Source organism: Scaptodrosophila lebanonensis, unplaced genomic scaffold (assembly GCF_003285725.1).
Source record: "Scaptodrosophila lebanonensis strain 11010-0011.00,11010-0021.00 unplaced genomic scaffold, SlebRS2 tig00000024-arrow-pilon, whole genome shotgun sequence".
Lineage (NCBI taxonomy): Eukaryota > Metazoa > Arthropoda > Insecta > Diptera > Drosophilidae > Scaptodrosophila > Scaptodrosophila lebanonensis.
In genome coordinates, this window is record NW_022060538.1 from 1,649,778 (window position 1) to 1,676,980 (window position 27,203).

A 27,203-nucleotide genomic window follows, 5' to 3' on the forward strand; every position below is an offset into this window, starting at 1 on the left:
ATATGTACTATAAATATACTATAAATACGATGTTAGGTGCGTGTGACCCGCACAATGTCAAAAGTGTTGTTTCGGTGGCGTATACGTAATATTTTTGGTAGCTGCACCTTGCAGTTGGCATTAAACTCTTCACTGCGCTACAAATATTTACGGCGCATTGACCCATGCGGCACAAATATACAGTCACGACAACAACAACAACAATAATATTATCAAGAGCAACAACAACACAGAAGCAGGGCAAAGCTGCAAAAAGTTCGTTAAAAATAATTGCCAACCCTTTTGCGCGTGTCGTGTGAAAAGTGGCTTCAGGTGCTGCCAACGCCGTCATCGTTGCAGTTTTTCTTCCTTAGCAGCCGTTTGTTGAATTTTCCAAACGAACATGAAAATGCAAAACGGCACTCACGTGCCACCAACCACGGCGCTTCTTTAGAATTCCGCTTCTCCTTTTTTGTTTGCTGTTGGTGGAGCTTGGCACCAAGTTGCCAACTTTTTACCACCCAACTGTCAGGCCGCGTCGCCCGCCGCCTGCGCTCCTTCAAGTGGCAATTTTGACAGCTAATTGGAAAAAGGTTTAGTTTTTGATTAGATGTCGCGCGCTCGGCAATCAAACTCTAAAATCGGGCGCAACTGCGGCGTCGCTGTCGCTGTTGGTGGCGACGCAGTTGCTGTCAGCGTAGTGTCTTGGAAGCCTCGCCTTGCAGCCGGAAATCAAAAGAAAGGAGGAATCGGCAAACAACAACTCTTTATATTTTAACACCTTCATCCAATTTCATTTTTGTTCTACATAATATTTTTTTTGCTGTCTCTGCTACCTCTGCTGCTGTGTCTTGTCATTCCCCCTGGCAGGCTGCCTTAATTTATGGACTTTGGCCATTTGCTTGCATCATTTCCAAAAAGTGACGACAAAACATTCCACAATATGACAAAAATCCTTTTGCAACCAGAAAAAAAGGAATCAAATGCCAAGAGAAAAAAAAAACGCCATCGACAATTTAGATAAATTTTCCCACCAGCCCTGGCCATAAAAACAAAGGCGCCGAGCAGGCACAGGAGGCACCTTTGGGTGCAGCATGAGGGATACGGAGAGGGAGAGGGGTGCTACTGGTGCCGCCTCGCACTCGCCCTGGGGTGTCCAGCGCAGCAGCAGAAGCAAAAAAAATTTTCAAATGAAATGCAAAAAATTGAAAAACAAAAAAGTAGCCAAGACGTTGTGCGGTCATCGCAGCCATTCTTTCTTGCCTTGCCTGTAAATAATCACGCTGCGCATTCGCATTAGCGTTCGCGTTCGGCTTCTCTCGATATCAAATGATAAACTCCAAGTCCAATGATGCCCAAGGCTCGCCTCACTCACTACCTTTTCATGGCGATTTTCTGTGTGTACACAACGGCTCAGAGGCGGCGGTGGTAGCGGTAGCAGAGCCAGCAGCAGCGCATCCTTCAGGTACAACTTACTCATATATCACAAAAGGATATTGCTGCGCTCTGTGTGCGTTTCTGCTTAGCTTTTTGTTTGATTCTGCTCCTGCTTCTTTATGTTTAATGATTTTTTTATACAATTTTTTGTCTGTCGCGTCGCTGCGCCCGTGGTCAGCGCTCCGGCAGCTCCTGCACCCGCTCGAATGTGACACCGTGCACACAATGGCCATGGCAGCAATGTCTTGGATGGCAAATGGTCAGCCAGGCAGGCGGCGACCGTGCAAAAAGACAAAAAATTAGACAACCTCTGCATGCAAACCAGTCGTCGCATCGGATCGCACTCATACACATATATACCGAGATAGAAGAGAAAAAACGCAAATCAAAATCAACTCGTAAGAAACTACATTGTATGTGTGTGAGTGTCCGTGCTAGTCTGCATTAAAAATGCAAATGTCGCATTGAATTTCTATGCTCTTCTTTTTAAATTTTTGCATGTCCTTGTCGACAGCATGTCGCTTTCTTCAACCTCCTATCCCTGCCGTTCCTCTTGATTCTTGGGTTTTCAATGAACAAACTTCGAGCATAATTGGAATTTAAGATATCGAGTAAATGACATTTGAAGGGACTTTATGATGCATATCTAATCAAGCATATTGAAAGCAAACTTTAACTTTAAGAAATAAAAATTTGTATCAATAATTAGATATAAATTTAAATATTCTAGTTCGAAATATTTAGTATCGCAAATGGAGGTTATATTGACATTATTCTTCTATTTACAAACAATCGCTTTGACATATCACGTGGTTGGAAAAGTTGCAGTCATCGTATCGAGTATTTCAAAGCCAGAGTGTGTTAATCAACTAACAAGCTCCTCTTGGAATTAGTTTCGCATGAGTTGATCGGCCTAAGTATCTGATATCACTAACCTGTAGTTCTTTAAACCTTAAGAACGGACTTTTTCTGTTTTTTTTTTTGTACTGTGAAGTAAGAGTAGAACAGCAAAGACTGCAGAGCACTTTGTTTACTTGGTCTTTATTGCTAAACTTAGATTTGAGAATCATTTGAAAATAACTTTACATACTTTTCTAAAAACATCACTTTCTGTGAAATAGGTTGACATAACTAGAATAAGCAGCTTCTAAGCCCTTTAATTCTGATTTAAATAAAAAACAACCACTCATTAATTATTTACTTATTTCCTATAATATGTTTACATATACTTTCTTCCCCTATCGGGGTCACCAAATTGTATAACTGCCTAAACCATGGTAATGTCAATGTCTGAAGAGTATTTCATATTCACGTCTCTCATTCACTATATATATACATACTCTCTTATGATGTATTTATTTACATTTCCTGGTAATTTTTTTTTGAAAAGAAAGATTAAGACTTCTTTGCCTGTACATCGGGGTCACCAAATTCCGTACCATGGTAATGTTAATGCCTAAAAAGTATTTTATATTCGAGATCATTTGTATTTTCAAGTCTTTCACTCAGTACTTTCTTACATGTCTCTTATGATGTATTTATTTACATTTCCTGGCAAGGGCGTAGGCAGCTGTTACCAAAGGAGGGGCCAAAAAATTTTAATTTTGATTAAATAATGCACGATGCATTTAAAAAACAACTTATGTATATGATCAATGAAAAAACTTCAACAAATCCAACTCAGATCCATTTTAAGGCGAAATAGTGCGTCATAATAATGAACGTATAGTCGACTTTAAATGGAAAAATTTGTTGTGCCTACGCCCTTGTTTCCTGGTAATGAAGTTTTGAAAAGAAAGATTTATGTGTCTTTATGTATTTACCTGTGCATCGGGGTCATCAAATTCCATACTATGGTAATGACAATATGTAAAGAGTATTTCATATTCGGATGACCCGGCCGTAGGGGTTGTCAAATTTGTATAGTCAGTGCTCCCAATCATAACTGACTTCAATAGTGTCTATAATGTATTATTAAAATATATTTGCTGGCAATGCTTTGCAATTCTGTATGTCCGTCGGACTCTTCAAATTTCGAACTTTCTAGGCCATGGTACTGGCAATGTGTAAAGAGTATTAAATATGCAGCGACAGAAGTGTGACAATAATTTGTAAATAGAATTGCTTTCAAAAATGGTCGTCAGCATCTTTAAAATAGTTTAGGATCACAGCAAGCTATGTATGCGGTATTTTAATAAACATTTGCAAGTTCGTGCTACGGCTGATGGCCTATTCAGCGTCTAAGTCCGCAAAAAGCCAGTCAGCCTACGGTATAATCAAAAGGCAGGAACAACAACAACAACCACCACCAGCACAGCACCACCAGCGACAAAAAGCTGCCACACAAAAGCTACAACTATCACATACATAACATAGTCGTACAGATAGCTATGCTCGCATACCATTGAAGGAATATCAGCACTGCTCAATACGTTGTTTTGGCCCTGGACATTGTCCATCCTTTGCGTGGCAGGCAGGAGTGCCGAGAGCGCCGAGAGGGCCGAGTGTGCTGAGACCGAGAGGTTCAGGTACATTCGAGTACCTCTACCTACATTCTACATTCATTTGAATGCAGACAAGTCCTTCCGCGACGATCTTCAGGGGCCTTTGTGTAGCCAAGTGCGCCGATGCGATGTCTGCGTCGCTGCTGCTGCTGCCAGCACTTTTGTTATTGCTGCTGCTGTTGTGGTTGTTGTTATTGTTGTTGCTTTTGGTATCTCGAAGCAAAAAAGTTTTATAATGCGCGGGGCGAATGAGCGAGCGAGTTGGCGAAAAAAGTGATTTTTTATATAAAAATATTTAGAACTTACTGTCGCTGCCACGTTCGTAGGGTTGTAGGTACATACATACGAGTACATGTACCACCAACAACACCACCACCAAGAGCAGCACCGCTGACCGCTGCAGCAGTGCATGGGGTAAAGGCTAGAAGCAGAGCCTGAGCCTGAGCCTTTGTGATGCTGCTAGCAAGAAGTGTTGGATGTCATCTTATTATTTCGAGACCACGGCGATCGCATTGATGATGACCATGCGCCGATGCTGACCAGAGTTGTTGTTTTTGCCGCTGCTGTTGCCGCTACTACTGCTGCCCCTAGAGGCTCGTCCCCCGACAGCGGCGGCGCTGGCCGTGCACAGATGTAAGATCAAAAACTGTGGGAATAAAAACAGGATTCAATGCCGTTTTTGCCAAATTGCGTTATCGTCGTAGATATGTACTGGCCGTTATTATTATTTTTGTTGCTTCTCTTCTCCTGTGTTTTTTTATGCCAGCGATTTTGATGATGGTCATCATCATCATGGTCGTCGCAAGTCGCATTATCCTCGCGAATGTCCTCGTTTCGTCTGCTGCAGCAAATGATGTTTTGCAGTTTCTCTGCCCTTTCCTTTAACTTTGCTTTGCTGTCCCCGTCCCCGACCTCGTCCCCCAACAACAATGTTGGCAACTTCGACAACTGCGACATGTTGCCAGAGCCGAACCGAACCAAAGCAAAGCCCAAGCGAAGCGCGATAGTCAAGCCAAGCAAACGAACCTCCAACAACCATCAGCCAACGACGGTTTTTTTCTACAAGAGTCACCCACCGGCGGCTTATGAACTTTACTTAACTTTTGTACCGATGTGCCGTGCTCTGTGTGCAATTTTGTTTATGCGGTTGGTTTAACGCTTGTTATGTAAACAGGCCATGCAACTGGCATTAAAATGTGCGGAATTGCAGCTTTAAATATTCCGTTTGTCGTTCGGCGAGCCATAAGCCGGAATTATTCCCTTAGCTTTTGGTTTCTGCTTAAAGAGCCGACGAGCCAAGGAAGCCTTGCCGTAGGATAGGGATCTTTAATCTTTGATTAAACGATAGCTAAAGATTGCTAAGCATCCGTATACTTAATATTGTTGGGATTCAACATTTTAGGAACGCAGATTTGAAGACCTATGGTAGAAGAGAAAGTAATCGATTATCAAATTATTTTTGGCTTTCATTAATCTACTTATGGTACTTTTGTGTCATCTTAATACATGTTATTGTAATGCACTTTAATTAGATATTACTGTCTAGTTCCAGTACCTGTGGTATAAAGTTTGATATACCGTTATAGCAACATCTCCCACCTATATAATGCAGGTATTGTACTATATTTGTTCATAAAATCCTTATTTCCTCACTTTAAAAATCATATTATTACAATCTAGTACAAAATACTTTCTTGTACCAGTACCTAAATACTGGATAGTACACACCAGTATTCGGACATGAATTGTTTTTATGAGTTTATAAGAAATTCCATTCATGCTTCCACTTATCATAAGGTATGGTTCAGTATAAAATACAGTGTAATAATAGACACGCACAAAATTCCTAACCCGCTTGCGCAGTAGACAAGAGAAAGTTGAGATTTTTCTTTAATAACTAGTTTTGGTTAGAGGATTACTTTTAGCTTCATATGTAATAAAAGAGAGGCTTTCAGTATATTCATTTTTTTACTGTCGAGTTGAGTAGTCGTCCAACATTCTTATCCCTTCGAATGATGAATGCATTGTTCTTTGATCAACTCGATCTACAAGGTTCATCACACCTGCAGCTCACAAATTGAGTTAGCAAACATTTCGCTCCAATTCTGAACCGCTCTACGCTCAAAAGCATGTAGATTTTATCGAAGCATCTTGATAAGTTTACTTGTCGCCCGACATTGTTCGTCAGCCAGTCAGTCACTTCATCCGTGTGTCCGTCCATCCATCCGCCCGTCAGTCAGTCAAGCAGGCAAGCAGGGCGGCAGGGCAGTCTTCAAGTTAATTAAACTTGGTCGACGGGCAAGCAATCAAAATGAGCGAACGAACGAGCCAGCGAACTGGCGAGTGGATCATAAAAACGGATTGCCAAACACAGAGACATCGGGGCAGAAGAATTGCACTTAATTGAAATGTTCCTCAAGCATAACATGCCAGCGGCTGCGACTCCGTCGGCGGAGGCGGCGGCATTAAGAGAGCAGAGCGCAACAAAGCGCAGCGGCTGGGACCAAAAGTGAGGGGTCAATCTGAGAAATATATTTGGAAAAAAATGCCAATAGAATGCAAAAAATAAAAACTGCGAAAAAAATGCTACTAACGCGTGATGCCCATGAACAGCGAGCTGACTGGCTTGCTGAAGAGAGAGAGAGAGAGAGAGCGTGGAGCGACAAAATGTTTGACTACAAACTTCAACGGCTGGGCTGGGTGGTTGCTGTGAGTCTCCGCTTCTCTGCTTAGTTTGTCAGGCTAGACTACAAAAAGCACAAAGAGCGAAGTGGCCGCTCTATGTGTGAGTGTGTGTGTGAGAGTGCATGCAATGCACACATACAGATGCAGGGACTGCCATCGCGTCGCGTTGCTTCGCTTGACGCTGCGAATACGAAAACAAAACAAAAAGGAATCGCACACGCTGCGCTTGTGTCTGGGAAGCTTTGCCGGCTCTGTGTGGCTGCTGTGTGTATGCGTGTTTGTGTGTTTGTGAGTAGCTGCAAGCTTTTTTGTGGCGTTAATGCCTGCCTGCCTGCCTAGCCTGCTTTGTGGGTATATGTGGCTGTGACTGCGACTGTGTCTGTAATTGTATCTGTATCTGTGAGTGTGCCTCGCTACATTCTTATGCATAACGCTGCCTCAGTCGACGTCAACGGCAACGTCGTCGTCGTCATTTCTGCCACAGCCAAAGTGTTCGCTGCTTGAGACAACGACACATTTGCCAAACGCCAGACCTCAGCAACGTCACCTCGTCAGTATCGCGGACGCGCACGACCATGCGAAAATATCGCCGATACAAATCTGGAACTTTTTACACAATTTTAAACGGTTAAAAACAAAACAAACAAACAAAAAATTAAGGAATTATCAACTAATAGAGCAACCTGACAAAAATTAACTTCAACATTTTCGAAATCAAACGGCACATTTTCGGTTTCTTTACAACGAAAAATAGTTTTAAATTCAGGAAAAACCATACACTTGGCTTCAATAAATTTCACCAGGAACATCTAAAAGGAGTCCGCGCATACGCAACAAAATTGGATAAATAACAATAGCAACCGAATTCAGCAACAAAAGATAATATTTAGCTTACAGGAACACGGAATTTTTACTGGCGCGCTTACCCGAAAAATTCGCAAAAATTGTTAGTGTTAAACTTTTGTAGTTTTTAAGTTTTTACCAACTATTGTTTAAGTTTTTCTTTATTTGCTAAAAAAAATACCCAAACGGAGACACTAAACTCGAATAATAAAAGTGTTAAATGAAGTGGTCGCAAGCAAAAATACGCTTATACAACTTTAAATCACAATCATAATAATCGTCATAATAACACACAACAACCGCGCAGTCTATAAAAAAATAAATATACAATTTTCATAATAACTCCTATGGCATTGCGTTGCTGCAAACTGTAAAAGCTCATAAAAATGCAGCGCCATGTTTGGAAGTGCATAAAAATAAAATATAAAATTTATAAATTGGTGCAAAGTGAAATAAACACAACCTGAGAAAAAGCGGCCGACAACAGATAGCCAAAATAGTGCAAAACATTGAGAACGCAAAAACACAATTTGGAAACAAATCGGAAACAAAATATTAATAAAAGTGTTCTGTGACGAAATATGATCAGCAACTTCGAATACAAAAAAAGTAGCTAATATAAAAAAATCAAGAAAATTATATAACCTTCTACACTACAACAAAAACGACTGCGTTTACTTTCAAACCGACCCATACACACACACTCACTCACACACTTCTACTTTTCGACGCGATTGGCACTGCAACTTGCATTAAGATATTGCACTGGACTGGTTACTGGGCTGAAATAGATCGATCGAGCTAGAAATCAGGCAAGCAGTTGTGGGACCAGTCCAGACCAGAGGCACATACACGCACACACTCACACGACTAACCGACATACAGACACCTTTCAATAAACGCAGTCAGCAAACTTTTGGAGCTTTGTAATACAAAATTCTTACCGGAACGGAAAATTCAAATCAAAATTTAAGCAACAAACATAAATTAACCTAAAAATAAGTTGAAATAAAAATCACAATTATAACGAAATTGTTTTAATCACTAAGTGTGTTTTAGCAGTAGTCGCAAAGCTTTAAAGCAAGCTCTCCAAAGGCATTTACGTAACCTGCGATATTTGCACAAAACTAGCCGACTTCTAATCAAATATCAAGTAACTACCTATCTATATAATATACATACACATATACGAGTATAATAAACGTTGTGTAGAAAGTGCAGCAAAAGCTTAGACTCGCTGGACCAGATCGTTTGCAACGCTCCAAAGCTCCAGTACACGCCCCACCAGCATACCAAAAAGAGGGACAAAGAGAGAGAGACGTCCAGCGAATTGCAACGAACCCGCTGAAAGGGAGAGCTTTGAAACTGCAAACTGCAAGCCGAGCATTGTTCGTAACTTGTTCTGCACTGCGTCGCCTGCACTTCGTGCACTTCCTGCGCCGAACACCACCGCCGCAGCGGCAGCCACAGTCACAGCCGCCGATCATCAGCCCCCAGCAACAGCGCAGCAGCAGAGCAGCATAACATCGCTCGGTTCGGTTCGGTTCAGTTCAGTTGGCGAGTGCAACGCAGATTGCAATTACTGCAGTGGCAACGAGAACGACAACATCAGCGAGCGCGCTGTGCTGCATTCTTCAAGGCAGACGCGAGACGAGACGCCAGACGGGAGTAGCGAGCAGTGAGCAGGGAGCAGCAAGAAGTGAACAGTAAGCTCTGAGTGAGCAGTGCATGCTATCTGCGAACGGGCAGTGACTGTCGCCGAAATTCTCGCTCTACTGTACGCCGGCCACTCAGCATCTTGGCGCTGCACTCTCTAAACGGCAGCAAGACGCGCAACGTGTCGGAAAAGCGTGCAAAAAGAATTTAGCAGAAAAAAAACAGTAAAAACACAAAAAAACCCAACAAAAATTGTGCATACATTTTTTTCTCGTGAACGAAACTCACGTTGTGCCCTAACCAAAATGGTCAAATAGAGAAAACGTTTCGGAATAACTGAAATATATCACAAGTATTTAATTTGAGATTGAAATTATAAATAAAAATTGTGCAAGTGCGAAGTGAAATAAATATCAACCCAAGTGGAATTTGTAATAAAAGGAAATAAGAAAGAAAGCAACGAAACGCTTCTAATAACTACATACATTTACATTTTACATACTGATACTGATAAAAATATATACTTACTTATATTATATACTTCATCAACATACATTCTTGGATTAAATCTACACCTGCAACAGCACCACTTGGATACTCTACACCTTTGGATATTTATATATATATATATACTTGTATATTATACATACATACAACAAAAATTCTCAACGCAACGACTAAGTTAAAGCTACAATTCGTTTGAGTAAGTTGCTGCAATCAGCTTTTGACTTTCCAATTAATACATATAGTATCTATACATACTCGTATATGTAGTATATACATATATAGAGAGAGATGCATTACCGCTGATAAAGCCACACCTATTAGATAGAACACGATTTCTGTGTCATGTAGAACAGCATTAGTAGAACCACAAAAATACATCTACCTTTATGGAAAGGTTTTTGTTTGAACTCCTCTCCATTTGGAGCTTGACAAATTATTTAATAATCGGGCAGGCATTACAGATTTTGCTTTGCTTGTTTCTGGATTAAACAGAAATGTTCACCGATTATATTGGTGATTTTGGTTTAGATACGTTTTTAAATTTCAATCGAGAGATCATATTATTATTTAGACCTTTTAGGACTTTAAAACGCTAACTAAAACATGTTTACTTATGTCAACTTTTTCTTAAAGCTACAGTTCGGTTTAATTGTTTAAGGTACAAAACGGCCCTGCCTTGGCAATCACTTCCACCTACCAATCAGAATTATAATTTGAGAGGAAATCATAATATGTATAGTATTTGTGCATTCCTCGAATGCGAAATGCTGAGCAGCGCACACGTATCTGAAAATATTGACGGCCTTGCTAGGTAAATAAATAAATAAAACCAGAGGTGAAATCGTTTTTTTCTGGAAAGTTCTGGAAAAGTACACCTTTATTACACCCGATCGCAAGTGAAGTTGATATCAAGCTATCTGTGAATCAAAAGATGGCGAGCCACCGTTTGTATAAAACGCAAATATTTTGCGATTTAATACCAAACGGGACTCTCGTTTCCTGGCGATAAAAGCATTGCATCTATTTGGAATGATGTTCTTGTTTAAATGTAAATTCCTACCTGCCTTACCTCTACCTTTTATTTAAACAACAAACCGCCACATATCTTATCTTCAATTAGGCTTATTTATGCACAAAGGAAATAAATTAGTTTGTTAAGTGATTTGATATATTTTATTTAAATAAAACACAAATCAAATATCAATACTCTTCCAAGTATATGTAAGACAGTTTACTATACGAAGCAATTTTCATCGACAAATGCAAAAACTTGCTGTTCTTGAATTTTTAAAAATCTACTCCTAACTGACTTTATACTACATTATCCCGACTTCATCAAAAATTATGTATAATAATTGCGATTCTTGTAAGTTACTTTCAGCAGAGAATGGAAAGAAAATAACTGTATTATTCGTTTACTCGATGAGTAAAAAGCGTATGTTATATTGACCAAATTGGTATCCCTAGAAACAAACATTGTCGTTCCCCCTTCCCTACACAGCATTTCGTTAATACAGTTTATTTTCATGCATACTTGTATTGCTCGACGAGGACATCTACGAGATTACAGACAATACTTTACTACCATAATATAGAGTATAAAGAGAATGCTTTCATATAGAGTATATAAGTATATCATATAGAATATAGTTTTTTAGTTACAGTGTAGCTATTTTTAACACTGTATTGCGTTGTTAATGGGCGATTCGATTGAGTTATGAAAGTGTGCAGGGGGAATGCAATGGATACGCAGCTGTGGCAACTGTGGCACCTGCAGCTGCAAAAACAACTAGCGCGCACATAACTACCAGCACTGGCCTGGCAAGAGGCTTCTTCCCTGATGTTCCTATTTGAGAAATCACGTGCAAAACATTACCACCCCGACAGAGGACACCCACCCGCCCAAACTATTGCTCCACTCAGACCATCAGGGCCATTCAAGGCTGCCCACGCAACACGCCAAAACACGAAGTGTGTGTGGATGTGGCAGTGAGCTGTTTGTTGCGTGTTTGAAGGGCGGCAGGAGGTTGCATAAATAGCCAGTCAGGCAGGCAGGCAGCCAGCCAGCCAGCCACACAGACGCACAGACGCACTCTCCGAGGGGCGGGGGGTGGTGGGGCCAAGTGAAACCCACAAGTTCATGACCAAAAAGCCGGATGACGACAAAGGCGTCTGAAAGCGAACCCACCAGCCAGCCAGTCAGTAGTTAGCTCGTTCAGAAGAAGAAGAAGGAGAAGCGTGGGCGCTGCTTGGGCCTGGTCGGTCTCTGGTCATCGTTTTTTTTTTACATGTTCCCGAGTACGCTCAATCTGTATGTGTGTGTGTGTGTGTGTGTGGCGGTGTCTGTGCCTGTGTCTATGCATCTGTGTGCATTTTTTGAAATTCAGATTTTAGTTTTGCACATTTATACAAATATTTTGAGCTTATTTACAACTGCCCTTGCAGCACAGTTACAAAAGCCCTTGGTATTTGTTGTTGTTTTTGCTGTTTTTATGGTTATCGTTGCTGCTGCTGTTGTTGTCGCTGTTATTGTGGTGTGTGCGCTCATTTAACCCCTTGGATGATGTTCAGCAATGTTCAGATATAAGCGCAATTTGTTTCCTTCATTTCATTTCGTATCGCAACACAACGTCTGTAAGTGTTTGTGTGTGGATGCCATGTGGAACGCCGCCGTTGCTCTCGCTGTTTTTAATCTGACAGATACTAATGCTTAAACTTCAGCTTATAATTGCTTTTCAACATATTTTATAGCTATTTTCACTTTTATTCGGTTTGCCTGAAGATTTTGACAGCGCTTTTCACTTTTTAGCAAAAAATTCCGTCGCTTGCTACATACACACACACATAGACAGTCTTCTTAGCGAGCAACTTACGTTCCACACGCGACAAAAGTTTTGCAGCCTGTTTTTGCCTTTTCTTTTTTGCAACTTGGCACACACACACGCACTCAGGCACACATACTTTGGCAAAAAACGATCTTCTGCAGCTTGCTCATGCGTCGCTGCCCGTCGGCCGCGATTACGTGTCTGTATCTGTGTGAGAGTGCGCATATTTCGTATCTGTGAGTGGTTGCTTGCTTGGCCGTCTATGTTTTTTCGCCTTGCGTTTTGTTGTGCAAATTCTGTGCGAGAGCTTAAGAAAGCTGTGGTGTTGGCGAGCTCGCTCTCTTGCGCTCACCAAACCCCACCACTCACTCACTCTCTCGCTCTGCGTTAGCTGATGGCTCTCTGATGTCGCTCAGCGTCCGATTTTTTTAATTTTTGCACGTTTTTTGTTTGCAAATTCTGTTGTGAGCGGCAACTTTTTGCCCCCGTCTGTGTCTGTGGCTCTCTCACGCTCTCCGTCGTGACTGAATATGTGTGTGTGGTGTGTGTGCATGCGACGCCGTCATTGCCGTATACGTATCTGTATCCGTGTATATCTGTGTCTATGGCAGTGGCCGTGTGTGCATTTTTGTCGCTGTCGCTGCAGCTTTCGTTGCGACTTGCGCCTGCGACTCCCCAGAATTGTGCTTGTGGGTTTTGTTGTGCGACGCAAGTGACGACGTGAAGACCAACTACGACAACGTAGACGCGACGCGGCTGAGACGACGACGACTACGACCAAGCCAGCAGCGACCCGTGCGAGCGACCAACCGACCCAGCGAGCGTCAGACGTGTGCGAAGAACCGGTGACGTAGCGTCCGCCATTATTACACCGCGGCTGTCACACACAAATTTTAAATTAAAAAAATAATTACAAAAACAAAAATAATTTAAATTAATTCATATAACAAAAAAATAAATTCTATTTGGAATCAAAACAAAACGCGCTTACGAAATAGTATTCAACATCATCAGTAACTCTTCATAATATTTAAAGCAATATAAATTTTTTTTGGCGCAGCGCCCAAGTAACATCAACAGAAACAACAGCAGCAACAACAACAATTTCAGAAGCAACGGCAGCAGCAAACAGCGTATGAAAGTAAAGTTATGTAGCGAACACAGAATGCGCGGCAGGCAACAACAAACGGCCAATGTGATCTCATATAAAACATATAATAAAATAAAATAAAATACCATACAATTATATAAAAATCAAATGCAAAATACATAACACCCATATATGTATATTCTTAATGCAATTTAGCAATTAAAGCAACAACAACAATAACAAATGGTGCAACGCAAATTATAACAACAGCAACCAATTAAATATAAAAATAAATAGTCAAAATAGCAAAAAGAAAAACCAATTCTACAAAAAATAAAAAGCAGCAGCAGCAGCAGCGACGCCATCAAAGTGACCAAAATAAATCAACGAAAAGCGTAGCGTATGCAAATCAAAGGTAAATGCATCGAAATTATTTGTCAAAGATATTTTTGTATCTACAAGTAACTTGCAACTGGATATTAAAAGAAAAATAAAACGGAACCAGAAAATTGTTAACGCTTAACAAAAAATGTGAATGTCTGCAACGAGCCAGACACAAATACAAATATCAAGTGCCTGTGCGTGAGTTGTGTTGGAGTTTGTGTGAGTGTGTTCCATGTGAGTGTGTGTGTTCGTGTTTGTGAGTGTGCGTGCTGGTGTTGGTAGTGGTGTGCGTGCAAAACGATTTGAACAAAAAGCGCAGACACACGCACACACAGAAAAATACAAAGGCACGCCAGTTGAAGTGAAGGCGACGGCATTTGCTCATCGTCTGTCTGTGTCTGGGGCCCCAGTGCATACATAAGCACTGTATGTGGATGTGGATGTCTGTATGCGTGCAATTAAGTGCAAAAGTTAGGCATATTCCGCATTTATGTACGTATGTACGTTTATTTTTGCAAAGACAAACAGCTGATGCTGTGCTGTTCAGGTGTTATTCTGGTAATAAACGACGCTCGTAAATCAAAATAAGCAAGCAAGCAAGTCAGTAAGTCGTCAGCAAAGCAGCAGGCGGTCATATAAAACGCCCCACGCCTGACGTTGTTCAACACTGCAACAACACACGCACACAACGTTAGCCCCACAACAGAAGCGCCCCAAAGTACGATTACACACGCAGACAACATTTTTTTGTGTGTGTATGTGAATGCAGTTAACGTCACAATCGCATTAAAGGCAACGTCTCAACAACCACAATGTTGACGACGCCGCCATTTATGTGTACGTGTGCCTATATATGCATATGCATGTGTGTGTGTGCTGGGGCAGCTTTGGCGGCGGCGGCAGTGGCGGCGGCGGCGCCGCTCGCATACTGTCCACCATTTTGGTTTTCGTATTTTCAACGCCACTGCCGCCAACATCGCTGCTTAATCATTAAAAGTGAACTTAAAATAACGAAAAGAGTCTTTACACAAACAAACATTCATCGTGAGTGTGTGTGTTCATATATATAAATAGTTGTGTGTGTGTGTGTGTGTGTGTTGTGTATTTGTACCAAACCGGTTTCCTTGACTTTGCTGTGGTTTTTTGTTTGTTGCCCTTTATTATTCTACTTTGCTTGCATTGCGGATATATTCTAAATTTATATGCAAGTTTGTTGGCACGAGGCGTATGAGCAATGAGCGTTGAGAGAGAGAGACAGGGACAGATACAGCTACAAGACACAACTGCAACCCAGCAAGCAAGCCACGTGTCATCCCCAAATGGCATCCACATTTAAAAACCGGCCGGTTCGTTGCAAGCAGCAAACATGGCGCGCGCGGCTGCAGGCAACCAAATAAAGCTCTCGGCTGCAGTAGTCGTCGAGGAAGCTTTTGCACAACTGCAATGCATTGCGCTCTCACGCGCACGCTCTCCCTCTCGCCTTCTCTCACTCATTTGCACTCTTTTTCCGTTCGGGGAGCCAACGAACGCTCACATTCTCTCTCCCCACATTGCAATTATTTGCAGCTTTTTGCCTTGTTTCCGTTTTCCACTGTGCCTGCTGCTTCACATTTGGGGCTGTCTGGCCGTCTCCCTGTCCGCCCAACAACCGTCCGTCTGTCTGTCTGTCTGTCTGTCTGTTTGTGCAACTGCCGCCGCCGTCGCAGTCACTGCAACCGATGCGGCATAATTTGGCGCTTCGCCATGTTTTCTGCCTTTGCCAGCGCTTTTTATTTTATTTATGTATGTACTATACATACGTACATATGTATGTACGTATTTATATGCTATGTTGTTGCGTTTCGCTGCCCCAACGTGGCAGAGAGCCGCATGGGCATGGGCATGGGCCTGGCAATTTTCATTTGGCTTGACTTCTCCTGCTTGGCGCTGCTTGCAACTGGCTGGCTGAGTTGTATGGTTGCATGGCCACTTCTTTTGCCTGCCTGCCGGCAAACACGTTTTTGTCTTGCAACATGCACCTTTTCGCCCGCTGATGCGCTTTGTTGAGACATTTTCGTTGTTGTCTTGGTCTTTTGGAAAGCTTCACAGAATCGTGCACAACAAAATTGCCTCTACTTGTGACATTTAATTAGAAAGTATGTAGATTCCGAAATCATTGCGGCAACGTAGTAACCGCATTCCAGAATTCAAACTTTTCCGCTTTTCTACAATATTTTACAAATTTGCAAAAGATCAGAAGTAACCCACAGTTGAAACATAAAATGTATTAAATGTATTGGATTTGAACTTTTTCATTGCAACTTTCTGAAGACGAGTGGATAAAGAATCACTTTGTATTGCGTTTGGCATTCTATTGTATATAGTTTTTCTCTGAACTCTACTACTTGCTGCAGGGCTAAAAAACAATAACTTTTAGTATAATTGTATGTGTAACTTATCGTTACTTATGACCTCCATTATCTTGTACTGTGAAACAACCCGAGGATGATTGTACTAAGGATTATTTGGCAATGCGTTTCGTTTAAATAGTTAAATAGTTAGTATTCATCTTTAATTTTCATCTGAAAGTATTTCTCTCTCATTTCATTTGTAATTCAGATCCCCCAAATTTAGACAACTGGTTTCTTGCGCTTCATTGCATTCATTTATTCAGAAATTTGACTTAGAGACAAAATACACATATAAAAGGCTACATATAAAACCGGTTTTATTACAAAATTTTACAAAATATTCTATGATAATATTTTCTAAAAATAGTAGTAACTTTCCTTTAACGCCAATTGAAATCAATTGAAGCAGCTGAAAATAAACTAAAGTTGGGTAAGCTGATTTTATTCTTACCAGATCCAGCTTCAATATAAATATATTTTTGTGCGGTTGATAAGGACGTCGTTTGCATTTTAAATTTAACACAAATAATTCACATTCAAGTGCGTTTCTTGTTCCAATTTTTTCTGACAAATATGGCAGAAGTTAGGCAAATGAATAGGTTTTTATGTAAATAGCCATTTCGTGCACGAAACGAACGACCAAATTGCAGAATCAGGAAAGTGTACCTGAAACGTTGTCATCTACATGCAGAACTTTCGTCGAAAGTTGCGCCGCGCCGCAGGCATTATATTAATTGCCACACATATTAAGAAATGTCGTATCCAGCAAAACTGTCTGTCTATCCTTCCTCCTGCCTTGTTATATTTCTGCAAAGCTGCATTCAGTTTTTGCATAAGTCGCTTTTCAGCGGGCGACGTGCCAACACGTTGTTATCCTGCACCACAGGCAGCCTAATCCTGAACAAATGCAAAAAATAAAATAAACGCAAGATATAGTACGCTCCCAAGCCAAGTATGTAGTGTCATTACCCCATACACACACAGACACACACACACACATACACACTCGCGTGGCAGGCACATTTTGTGCAATTGAGCGGCGCCTGCAACCAGCACTTTTTCTAATTCGCCATAAAGAAAAAACTGCGCCATTGCGACAGCGGCCCGTGCCGTTTGCTTCTTGGTAGCCCGCTGCTAACTCGTTGGTGGCGGTAACGGCAACGGCGGCCATTGCGCACACAAAAGCGCATTTCCTTTTCCGCTTTGTACATGTGCCGTGCGCCTCATGTGCCGGCGTTGCACAGTGGACCGCATTATTTGTTCAAGTTGCCAAAAACATATACTATATTTTTCAATACGTTTTACAAGTATTATTATTCCAAACTGCGACCGACAAACTAGTTTGATGGTGCGGAAAACTCCAACTGTCTATAGTTTTTGATGATTTGTTTTATTTCATAAGTAGGCTGTGAAGAGCAACCCCCAACGAAGTTGTTTTATTAAATTTAACTGCATTTAACACACGAGATATACTACCTCAGTAATTCGACAGATTTGTGTGCAACCTTTTTGTCTGTCCGACCAAACTTGTTAAAACTAAAAACCTCCCGAAGCCGCACTTAAGCAACCAGAATAGTTTTCTTTTGTTGTGATACATCGACCATAACGTAAACCGATCTTCTAGCTTCCCATTTATCAAGTAAACTACATTATCTTGTTGAAGCTAAAATCTTAAAAAGATTCTGTGCTAAACAATATCCCAACAAAAACTATTAAAAAAGACGCACATTACAATTCTGCATATGTCCATGATACTGAAAAGGCAGTTTAAGATTTTCCCTCAATACGGATGATGCGGAAACGAAGGATATTCAATAGAAAGAAACCATTTATTAGTAATATTTTGGCCGATAAATTCAGGACTTATATCGTTAACATGCATTACACTGTGTGGCATGCCCCAAGCGGTGGCAGAACATCAAATAGAATTTTTTTCGTTGGCGCGAAGTAAATAAAGTGGCAGGCAGTTTCGGTTGCTCCAACCAACTCTAGCACGCTGCCTGGCAGCGACATTGGCTCAGGGCATGATAATAACACGTCATGTTGCCAGGAGGAGTGGCAGGAGTTGGGGCAGAAGTTAAGGCAGCGGAGCCCCGCAGCAACTTTTGTGTAATTTTCATTTTACACTGCTCCTGCTCCTGCTTGTCCTCGGTCCGCGCCATCGTTGTTATCGTTTTCGTTTCTTCTTGCCGTTTGTTGTCGCGTGTCTCCATACGCCCCGTGGTACAAAGCAATGTTATTTTTTGAGGACTCTCCCCCCGCTGCTCATTTGTTGTCCTCCACACAGAGAAGAGAATGCTCGTAGCACTCCTGCCGCGCCTTCCTTTTTCTGCTGGTTGCTGGCGTTGCTGCTGCTGTGCCGGTGTCCTTTTTGCAAGTGCACTCACACACACACACACACTCCATATATACTCAAACAATGTGCATATAACAGAACATGTTTATATACGAGACTGTCTGTCTGTCTGTCTATCCGACGTTTGTCGTCTGTTCTCATCGTCTGTTTGTCTGCTGGTCTGCGCGTTTGGCAGTTTTCGCATTGCAGTAAACTTTTTTCATTTTTTCTCCGAGGGCTGGAACGCTCCAACAGCACGTGACTGACCCATTTGCCCGTCGGCATGCCTTGCCTTGCTGGTCTGCTGTCAATGGGCGTGGAGGTTCTTGTTGTTGCTGTTGCTCTTGCTGTTGCACTGCAGCGCATTGCCATTTTCATTTGTTGATGCGGTCGGTCCGTTGCCTGGCTGTGGCGCTTCCTCCTTTTTTGGCCACAAAATGTGAGCATAAAATATTGAAAACTTTGCGTGCTTGTTTGCGAAACTTTTCTTCGCTTTTTTCGACGAAAATATTTTGAAGCAGTTGTCGCCGTTGCGACGCTTGATTGGTTTCTTGGCAACAAAAATAGCCAAGTGCCAGAGAATTCGTTGCTACTCGTATTTATTTAAGCAGCACAACCTCCCCAAGCAGACAACAAACCAAAACTCACCGTCAAACCCAAACTATGCAGCAATTTTATCTATGATTTAGTTTCATTTTTCTTCTGGAACCCAAAACATTTTGCAGTGCCAGCCAGGCCAGGCCCAGGCAAGTAAAGTTGTCAATGCGAATGCGCTGGATAAATAATTGTGTTCTACATTGAGAGCTGAATGCTTGCCAATTTGCTAGAGTTTGTTTCTACGTGCTCCATATTCCATGTCTAAATATATATATATGACAAACATTAGGTACATACTCTCAATCAGCCATATACGTGGTAGTGACTAATTTACAGCAATAAAGATAAAGACAACGTCCGCCGGCGTGCTCGGAAAGCTATAAAGACGAGTGCACGACTTCTGTAGGACTAAAGAAAAGTCAGCTTATCGAATTTATTTGAGTCGCAAATGCATTAAAGTTAATTATTGAAGATACTGGATTATTGTTTCGTTTATGATATTTCATTTAAGATACAACTAATTCGTTGTTAATGTTTGATCACAACACAGACATACTATATTTTAGTTACGATAAAAGCTCTAGTTTGTTCTCTCTTAGAAGGCTCCGGAGTGTCCTTTCTTAGATGCAAAAAGGGCAACTATTTCCCAAGTTCTCAGTACATATTAATTAATGATTTTAATAAATATTCTTATGATGTGTTTTCATTAAAAGTTAGGAAAATGTCAAAAACTATTGCATACCTTTTGGATATCGACTAACCATTGCCTATGAATAACAACAATACCGAGTTGATGGCATTCCATGCATCCTTAGACACAATTTAATTAAAGTTTAGAAGCATTTGAAATATTTTCCTGCATGCTCGCTCTCTCTTCCTCTAAAGACAAAAACATTTGTTGAGGCATGGAATCTAAGCCGATGGCAATTTACCATAAATTATGGCAAAAACAAATCATTAAATTATCATCTTGTCTCTTTCTAATTTGAAATGCTCGCTCCAACCATCGACCCCGCCACTTCCTGCTGCACTCCTTCTTTACATTGTTGCCATAGTTTGGCTGCACTTTGCAAAATTTGTGCGCTGTCGCAACGCCATAAATTTAGCAACTTATGCGGCCAACCTCGTTGGCTTCGTCGTCGCCGTCTCCTCAGATAGTCAGTCTGTGCGCTGCACGTTGGTAGCTATAAATTACAAGCATTCGCACACTTCCGCCGGCACACCTCCACCACCACCACCACCACCACCACCTCCACCTCCACCATGCCATCACAGAGTTGCCATTTTACCATTCTAGTGGCATGTCTGAAGTTCCTTGCCAACGAATGACTGGGAGGCCGGCCAACGGATCGCTCGACTAACTTATTCAGCTATTTTTGTGCACTTTAAATCGGCTTATGCCGGCAAACACACACTTGACACAAAGAGCGGGACGGAACGTCCTTTACGGCCATTAGTGCTGCAAGCTCCATGTGCTGTGGCTTATCTGCAGCACAAGGCAGAAGGTAGTAGTGGCCCAAAGGGGTGCAGTTTAAATTACTTACTCTTATGTTTGTGTGAATGTATGAGCGCGTAAATCTGGACGCCTAGAAGAGGTTATAGCTTAAGTGGAATATGAAGTATAGATAAGGTAACTATAATATAAATACTTTCTTCGCTTTCCACGTTTTCAGCAAGTATTTCAGTTTCTAGCAGTTTATATGTATGAACGCCGTAGTCTTGAAGCCCTCAAGAGCTAAAGACTTCAAATTTTATGAAAACACTTTTTGGTGTTCAATAAATGTCCCTTTTGTATTCCCAAACAAATCGTGTACTATATGTCATATATTCGAAAAAGTCGATAGCTTTATAAATCTTTCAAGAAAACACTTAGTTGCCTGCTTTAGACCACAGTGTTTCTCTGGCTATCGAATTTCGATTGCCTTTGTGCAGCTTCTTAAGCTAAAACTTTAAAAGTTAACTACATTTAAATTGCCATTTAGCTAGCTGGCTGTGTCTGAACAAACAACCCCCAAAAAAGTTTTGAGAACTTCTGTTTGTCCCCCGACAGCAGCAGCTGCTTAACTCACGCTCTAGCCTAGAAAGTCTGCGCTCCCCTACATGCCTTCCTGCCCGCCTACATTTCGATGTCTGTCTGCCTTTCTGACTATTTCGACGGCACTGCAATTTAAAACAGTCTGCTGTTGTCTCGGTCGTCGTCGGTCTGTCTATGGCCATATGAAAAGCGATTTATTTTGCTTTATCAGCAATTTGATTTTCTTTTGTCCGCCATCGAAAAGTGCATATGAAAAGGGAGCAGAAAATTGGTTGCAATGCATTTGTCATATCGCTGATTTACTAACCTTACCCCATTTATTATCGCTTGTCCGGTTGGGTTGCTGTTTTTATATTCTTGGTCTTTATCAAGTCTGAGGCCAGCCAACCGGCTAGCTGGTCGACTTCAATAAAAACCCACCCCCAGCTTGACAGAGACCATCGCTCGGGGTGTGGTTGCCCTATCGAGGGTGCAAAAAAGAATGTCCATACATGTTACGTATGGAGCAAGTGCAGGATAATGCCGGTATGTGTCTGCATATCGCCGGCGTCAACATTAAATTTATTGAGGTAGTTACTACTAACAACTGGTCGAATTCTGTTGTATTCTGTGCGCCTACAGCGCCAAACCGTACCGAACCGATTCGAACCGAAATAACAAGCACTTTAACATGAACATTTTTTCGCTTTTTTCATGACTGGGCCGGTTTCAGGATACACTGCCTGGCTATTCAGCAACCATTGGCATAACAAACAAAACAGAATGATGGCATGCAAATGTAAACAGCAAAAAAATAAACAAACAAACTATCTCAATGGAGGACGTTTTTTTTCGTTCATGTTGCGCTTGTTGTGTGCTTCCGATTGTAATTTTGCGAATAGCTTAAAACTTTTGTCGGCCACTGAGTTGGAATTGCTAGCAACAATTGAACAAAAACTTTTAAAAACTCTAGCACTTATTTGAACAAAATTTAATATCGATCATTCATTAAATGTCCAAAGATAAATAGACAAGCTTAATTTAATTTGAATTCTGGAATTATAAAAGGTCTAATCTACAGATATTCAAAAATTGTCCGTTAATTTTCCCAGAAAAGTGTGTTGTAGCAGAAAAAAACATATTAGTATCAAATTCGTATAAGTTTTAGTAAGACACATTTAATTTGTGTGCAAATTATTCACCACTCTGGTCATAGCTCCTTAAAGGAACAATCAAACCGTGTAGAGCAAACATAAATATGAAATTGTTCATTAGTACCCAATACTAGATGGTTGTCGTTGGAAAACTACAACAATTCCAGAGGGGGCACATATTAACATGTTTGCTCGCAGTCCTTCCCAAAAATGGCCATAAAAATATCACAGTATTACCATCCGATGTACACAGAAGGCCGTGCTGAAACTTTCATTCGCTCTTCATGTCTTGCGATACTTAATTTAAAAGCATCGTGTCACGTATCGTACAGTATCGTTACTTCCGGCGATGGTTTTTGACAGACCTTGTAATATAGAGTTATATGCTGACATTTATTTTGCAAGTTGCGTGAAATTATTCAGTGAGGAGTGTGCGGTTGCAGCGCCAACACTTTGCATTTTCCACTTTTCACTTACACCTCGCTGCGTTTTCACGCCCAAGCAATTTTCAATTGCCCGCTAAAGGGGACGCGTTGTGTCAACAATTTTTATCGTGTTTGGCACCTACATAATTGCATGTGTGTGTGTGTATGTGAGTATGTGTGTGTGTGTGTGCCGCAATGTTCGGTCGTTTCAATTTCATTTCCATTTTCACCCCGCCTCTCTTTCGTTTTCAATTACAAAAAGGGGGGCAGCCATCAATAATAACTTTAGTGGCAGTGTTGCCAGCGTTGTAGCATAAAAACTTCGAGCCGGGTTGCTTTGTTTGCTGTATCGACAAGAAAGAAAAAAAAATTTTGGAGCCTGTTGACATAGTAGGCTTTGCCTTTTGATTCAGTCGGAGTGTGCATCGAATTCTCTCAGTTGTGAAAAATTTGCCGTGCGTAAAACATTTCGGAAAAACTAAAAACCCTCAGAAAGCAAAAAAGAAATCATTTCAAATTTTTTTTGCGCACACAAAAGAGCTGAAAAATTTTCAAGTCAACGAGGAATTTTCGTAACTGATTCTTGATGATTGCAAACGTTTCGCAACGTGGTGGAGGAGCTGCTAGCGGCCCTGCCGCTGCCGCGGCGACGCTGAAGAGCAAGACTTTTGAGAAGATACGGCCCTATAAGGGAGCAAGTGAGTAGTACAGCTAGAGAGACAGCCAAGCCATACATATGTATATACAGACATAATGAGAATGGCAAACACAAGCGAACCGAACCGCAATGAAATGAAATGAAATGTGTGTTTCAATGTCACGAAAGCGCAAAATTGGAGCATAAAGCAAAATTAGCAAAAGTCGCGCGAGCAGCAAACAAAAAAAAAACAACAACAACAAAATGAAAAGCAGAACAAAAACGTTTTAGAAATGTGCGCGCGCGTCGCTCATAATTTTTGTTTCGTCGCAAACTTAGCGCGCAGCCGCGGCCCACCCCCTCACCCCCTAGTCAGTGCTCGCCCCCGCGTGTATCTCGCACACACTCTCACACGCGTTATAATATTATGGGTGTATGTGTGTGTTTGTAGCTTCTAGCTGAGCAGCATTTCATTCTTTCTACAGTTTTTTTGCACAACGTTACGCAATTATCGCGTTTGGTTTGTATTTTTTTTTGCCAATACATTTTGTTTGCTCGTCGCACTGAGCGAAGCATTCCATTTGTGTGTTTGAACGTTTAAACGTCGCGATATAGGCAAAAACACAGCGAACATAAATAAATATAATTACACATACATACCTACATACTCGTACATATAAATATATAGTATTACTGATAATGGTTTTGACGTTTTGCCGAGATAGATTTCTGCTTGTACATATGTACTATTAAGTGTCGGCACCTGGCAACCGCGGAAAATTTGCATTTTCATTTCGTGTGCATGCATGCATGTGTTCGTAAGTGTTTGTGTGAGTTTCTTAATGTTGACTCTGCATAAGCAGGTAATTATGACAAATGGCGTGCCAGACGCGAGCTAATTACATCAAAGTCAATTGAAGGTAAAACTGCACAAAGCCGCATAGCAACTCAGAAGCGGATATGTATGTATATCAGTTAGCCGTTAGCAGCAATCTAAACATGGCCACAACGATTTCTCCTCAGTTGTGTGCAATGAACTATGTACTTACTTTCGTATCTAGCATACTTGTTTATCTCTCATTAGTCACAACATTGACAGCACATAACAACAACATGACTGAGTCAATTCTAAAGTCGGGGAACTCACAGAATTTCAAATACAAACAAAAAACATATTCTTCAACAAAAATATAGAAACAAATATAAAACTTATTTTTATACCCTGTACCCGTAGGGTAAAAAGGGTATATTAGGTTTGTGCAAAGTATGTAACATACAGAAGGAAGCATCTCCGACCCCATAAAGTATATATATTCTGAATCAGCATGACGAGAGAAATCGATCTAGACATGTCCGTCCGTCTGTCCGTCTGGATGAACGCGAGGATCTCAGAAACTATAAAAGCTAGAATAACCAAAGTTGGCATCCAGATTCTCCTAGATCCGAGTAAGGACGAGTTTATTTTTTTTTTTTTAATTTTCCCCCCCTTCCCCCGCTACAGAATCAATAGCGTCCACATTTCAAATGCTACCTAAACCAAACTTTGCACACATAATTTATAAATAAATATCTACTGTTGTTTACAATTTTATTCAATTCGGTCAATTCTAAGAAAAGTTATTAGCGAAACAAATTCTCGCCAGTACAACCCCATCAAACTGCAGCAACAAGATCGCTCTTCTTCTTCCTCTTTTTGCTGCTGCTATGGGCGCATATAACTCAGTGACGCAAGTTTACCTGGGTACAGGGTATTACACTGTCGGGCTTGCTCGACTGTATCGTTCTCTCTTGTTGTTGCTGCTTTGGGCGCATATAACTCAGTGACGGAAGTTTACCTGGGTACAGGGTATTACACTGTCGGGCTTGCTCGACCGTAGCGTTCTCTCTTGTTAAATTTAATTCAATTAGAATTCTGAATTTAATTCTAAAGAAAGCATCGAATATTAAAATATCGTCTGTCTATTAATAAATCGTCTATTGTAAATAGAATAAACAATATAAAAATCAAAAAAAAAAAAAAACACTTAACTTACTGAACAATCAACATAATTACTGTGCTTCTCTTGAATACCTAAGTCTAGATCAATATTCGTATATTAAACTTTTGAGATTATTTAAAGTACCATTATATTATTCCTAACAAGAAATCCAGGTTCAAGTTATCCATTTAACCACATAGAAATCGATTTATTAAAAAAATTCGTTTCTCTTTAGCTTTTGAATGCATTTCAACCAAATGTGTTTGTAAACATAAGCTGAAGCTCTGAAATATCTGTGGTTTTTGAATGCTGTGTACGGCGCACCGTACTTCCTCCATCTGATTTCTCTGAAGTTGCGCCAGACTCATCCAAACATACAATTTCGTCTCCAAATATAAAAGCAAAAGGTGCGATGTGAACGTCCCACTCTTTTTTATTTTGAGATAGCATCAGTCGTACATACAGGCGGTATAGGCGGTATCTTTACAAGGCTATTTATACCAACATCATCTTTAGATTCACGGTTTATAAAGGTATAATATATACATACATACATATGTAACGTGTAAAAAAATGGTGCTTAAGCCATAGGTTGAAAGGGTAATTCTTAATAATTGTTGGCTGTTCGATTTAAAAGTCAATAATTGGTTTAATTAATTCAATCAATACCATGTTATTATAATCGACAAAATAGTTTTCTCAACCATTCCGAACCGTTTTAAATCCGCACAGTTTCGCAACGTCACGCAGCGAAGCAAATGATTAACATACATACATATATGTTCTCTTCTTTCTGTGCAAGACTAGAAGACACACTAGACGCTGAACGTCGTCATTGTCGTCGATGGGGACGTCACGTTATCTAGTCAGCTATAAGCGTGCCAAGCAGCGCGAACACGCCGCGTATACGCAACTTACGCACAATTTGCAAAGCGTGCCTCTATACTATATTGTTTACATTTTGCAACAAACATTTTTGCTCTCTTGCTTTGACACACACGCACGCACTCTCACGCACCTGAACGCCTCTCACCCACTGATCAAAATAGCTTCCCCCATAATGTTTGGTGTCAATGACCCTTTTTGCAATACGCACAGCACGCACGCACTCTCACTCTCCTGCTGCTCCCCATTCTCACTTGGTATCTTTTCCTCTCTCTCTCTCTCTCTCTCTAATGGGCCCAAAGCATTCGCGCCTTTGTTGTCTCGGTGCTGCTGGCAGACTTGACGTCGGTGCGTGTGCTGCGTGCGTAAAAGAGAGCGTTTGCGAATTTTTGTTGCAAATACTCACGACCCCATTCCGACGATTGGCTATCAACATGTTTTTCGCTCGATTCCGCGTTCGTTGAACTTTTCAAGGTAATGTGCGTTAGCAACAACAACAATGGGGCACGCATAAAAAAATTACATGCCTTTCTTCTCCGGCTCCGTTTGTCTGGCTGCTATTATTTTTTTTTTTGGTTTGTTTTTATCTCTTCTTTTTTTGGGCGCACTGAACTTAGTAGTCGGTAGCGCAGTGCTTTGAACTTTTTACACAATTACTAATTTTCTTGAAATATAATTCGATTTTTCAGAAATGGCGGAGGGAAATGGCGAACTACTAGATGACATTAATCAGAAAGCCGATGACCGTGGCGATGGCGAACGTACAGAGGATTATCCCAAGCTCTTGGAATACGGCTTAGATAAGAAGGTGTGTATGCCAGACCCTACATTTAACTACAGACTCACAACAATTACTAACTATTTCGATCGTTTATCG

The 27,203-nt window shown here is 41.0% G+C and overlaps 1 protein-coding gene across 5 annotated transcripts in view; it reads left to right on the top strand.

The window, feature by feature from the left end:
- Positions 1 to 27,203, top strand: part of LOC115622030 (heterogeneous nuclear ribonucleoprotein Q) — a 69,224-nt gene that overhangs the window by 20,578 nt on the left and 21,443 nt on the right. For all 5 annotated transcript variants that reach the window (XM_030515889.1, XM_030515893.1, XM_030515890.1 and 2 more), the window contains exon 3: positions 27,016 to 27,134. In XM_030515889.1, the coding sequence (XP_030371749.1) occupies positions 27,016 to 27,134 (119 nt within the window). The remainder of the gene's footprint in view (positions 1 to 27,015; positions 27,135 to 27,203) is intronic.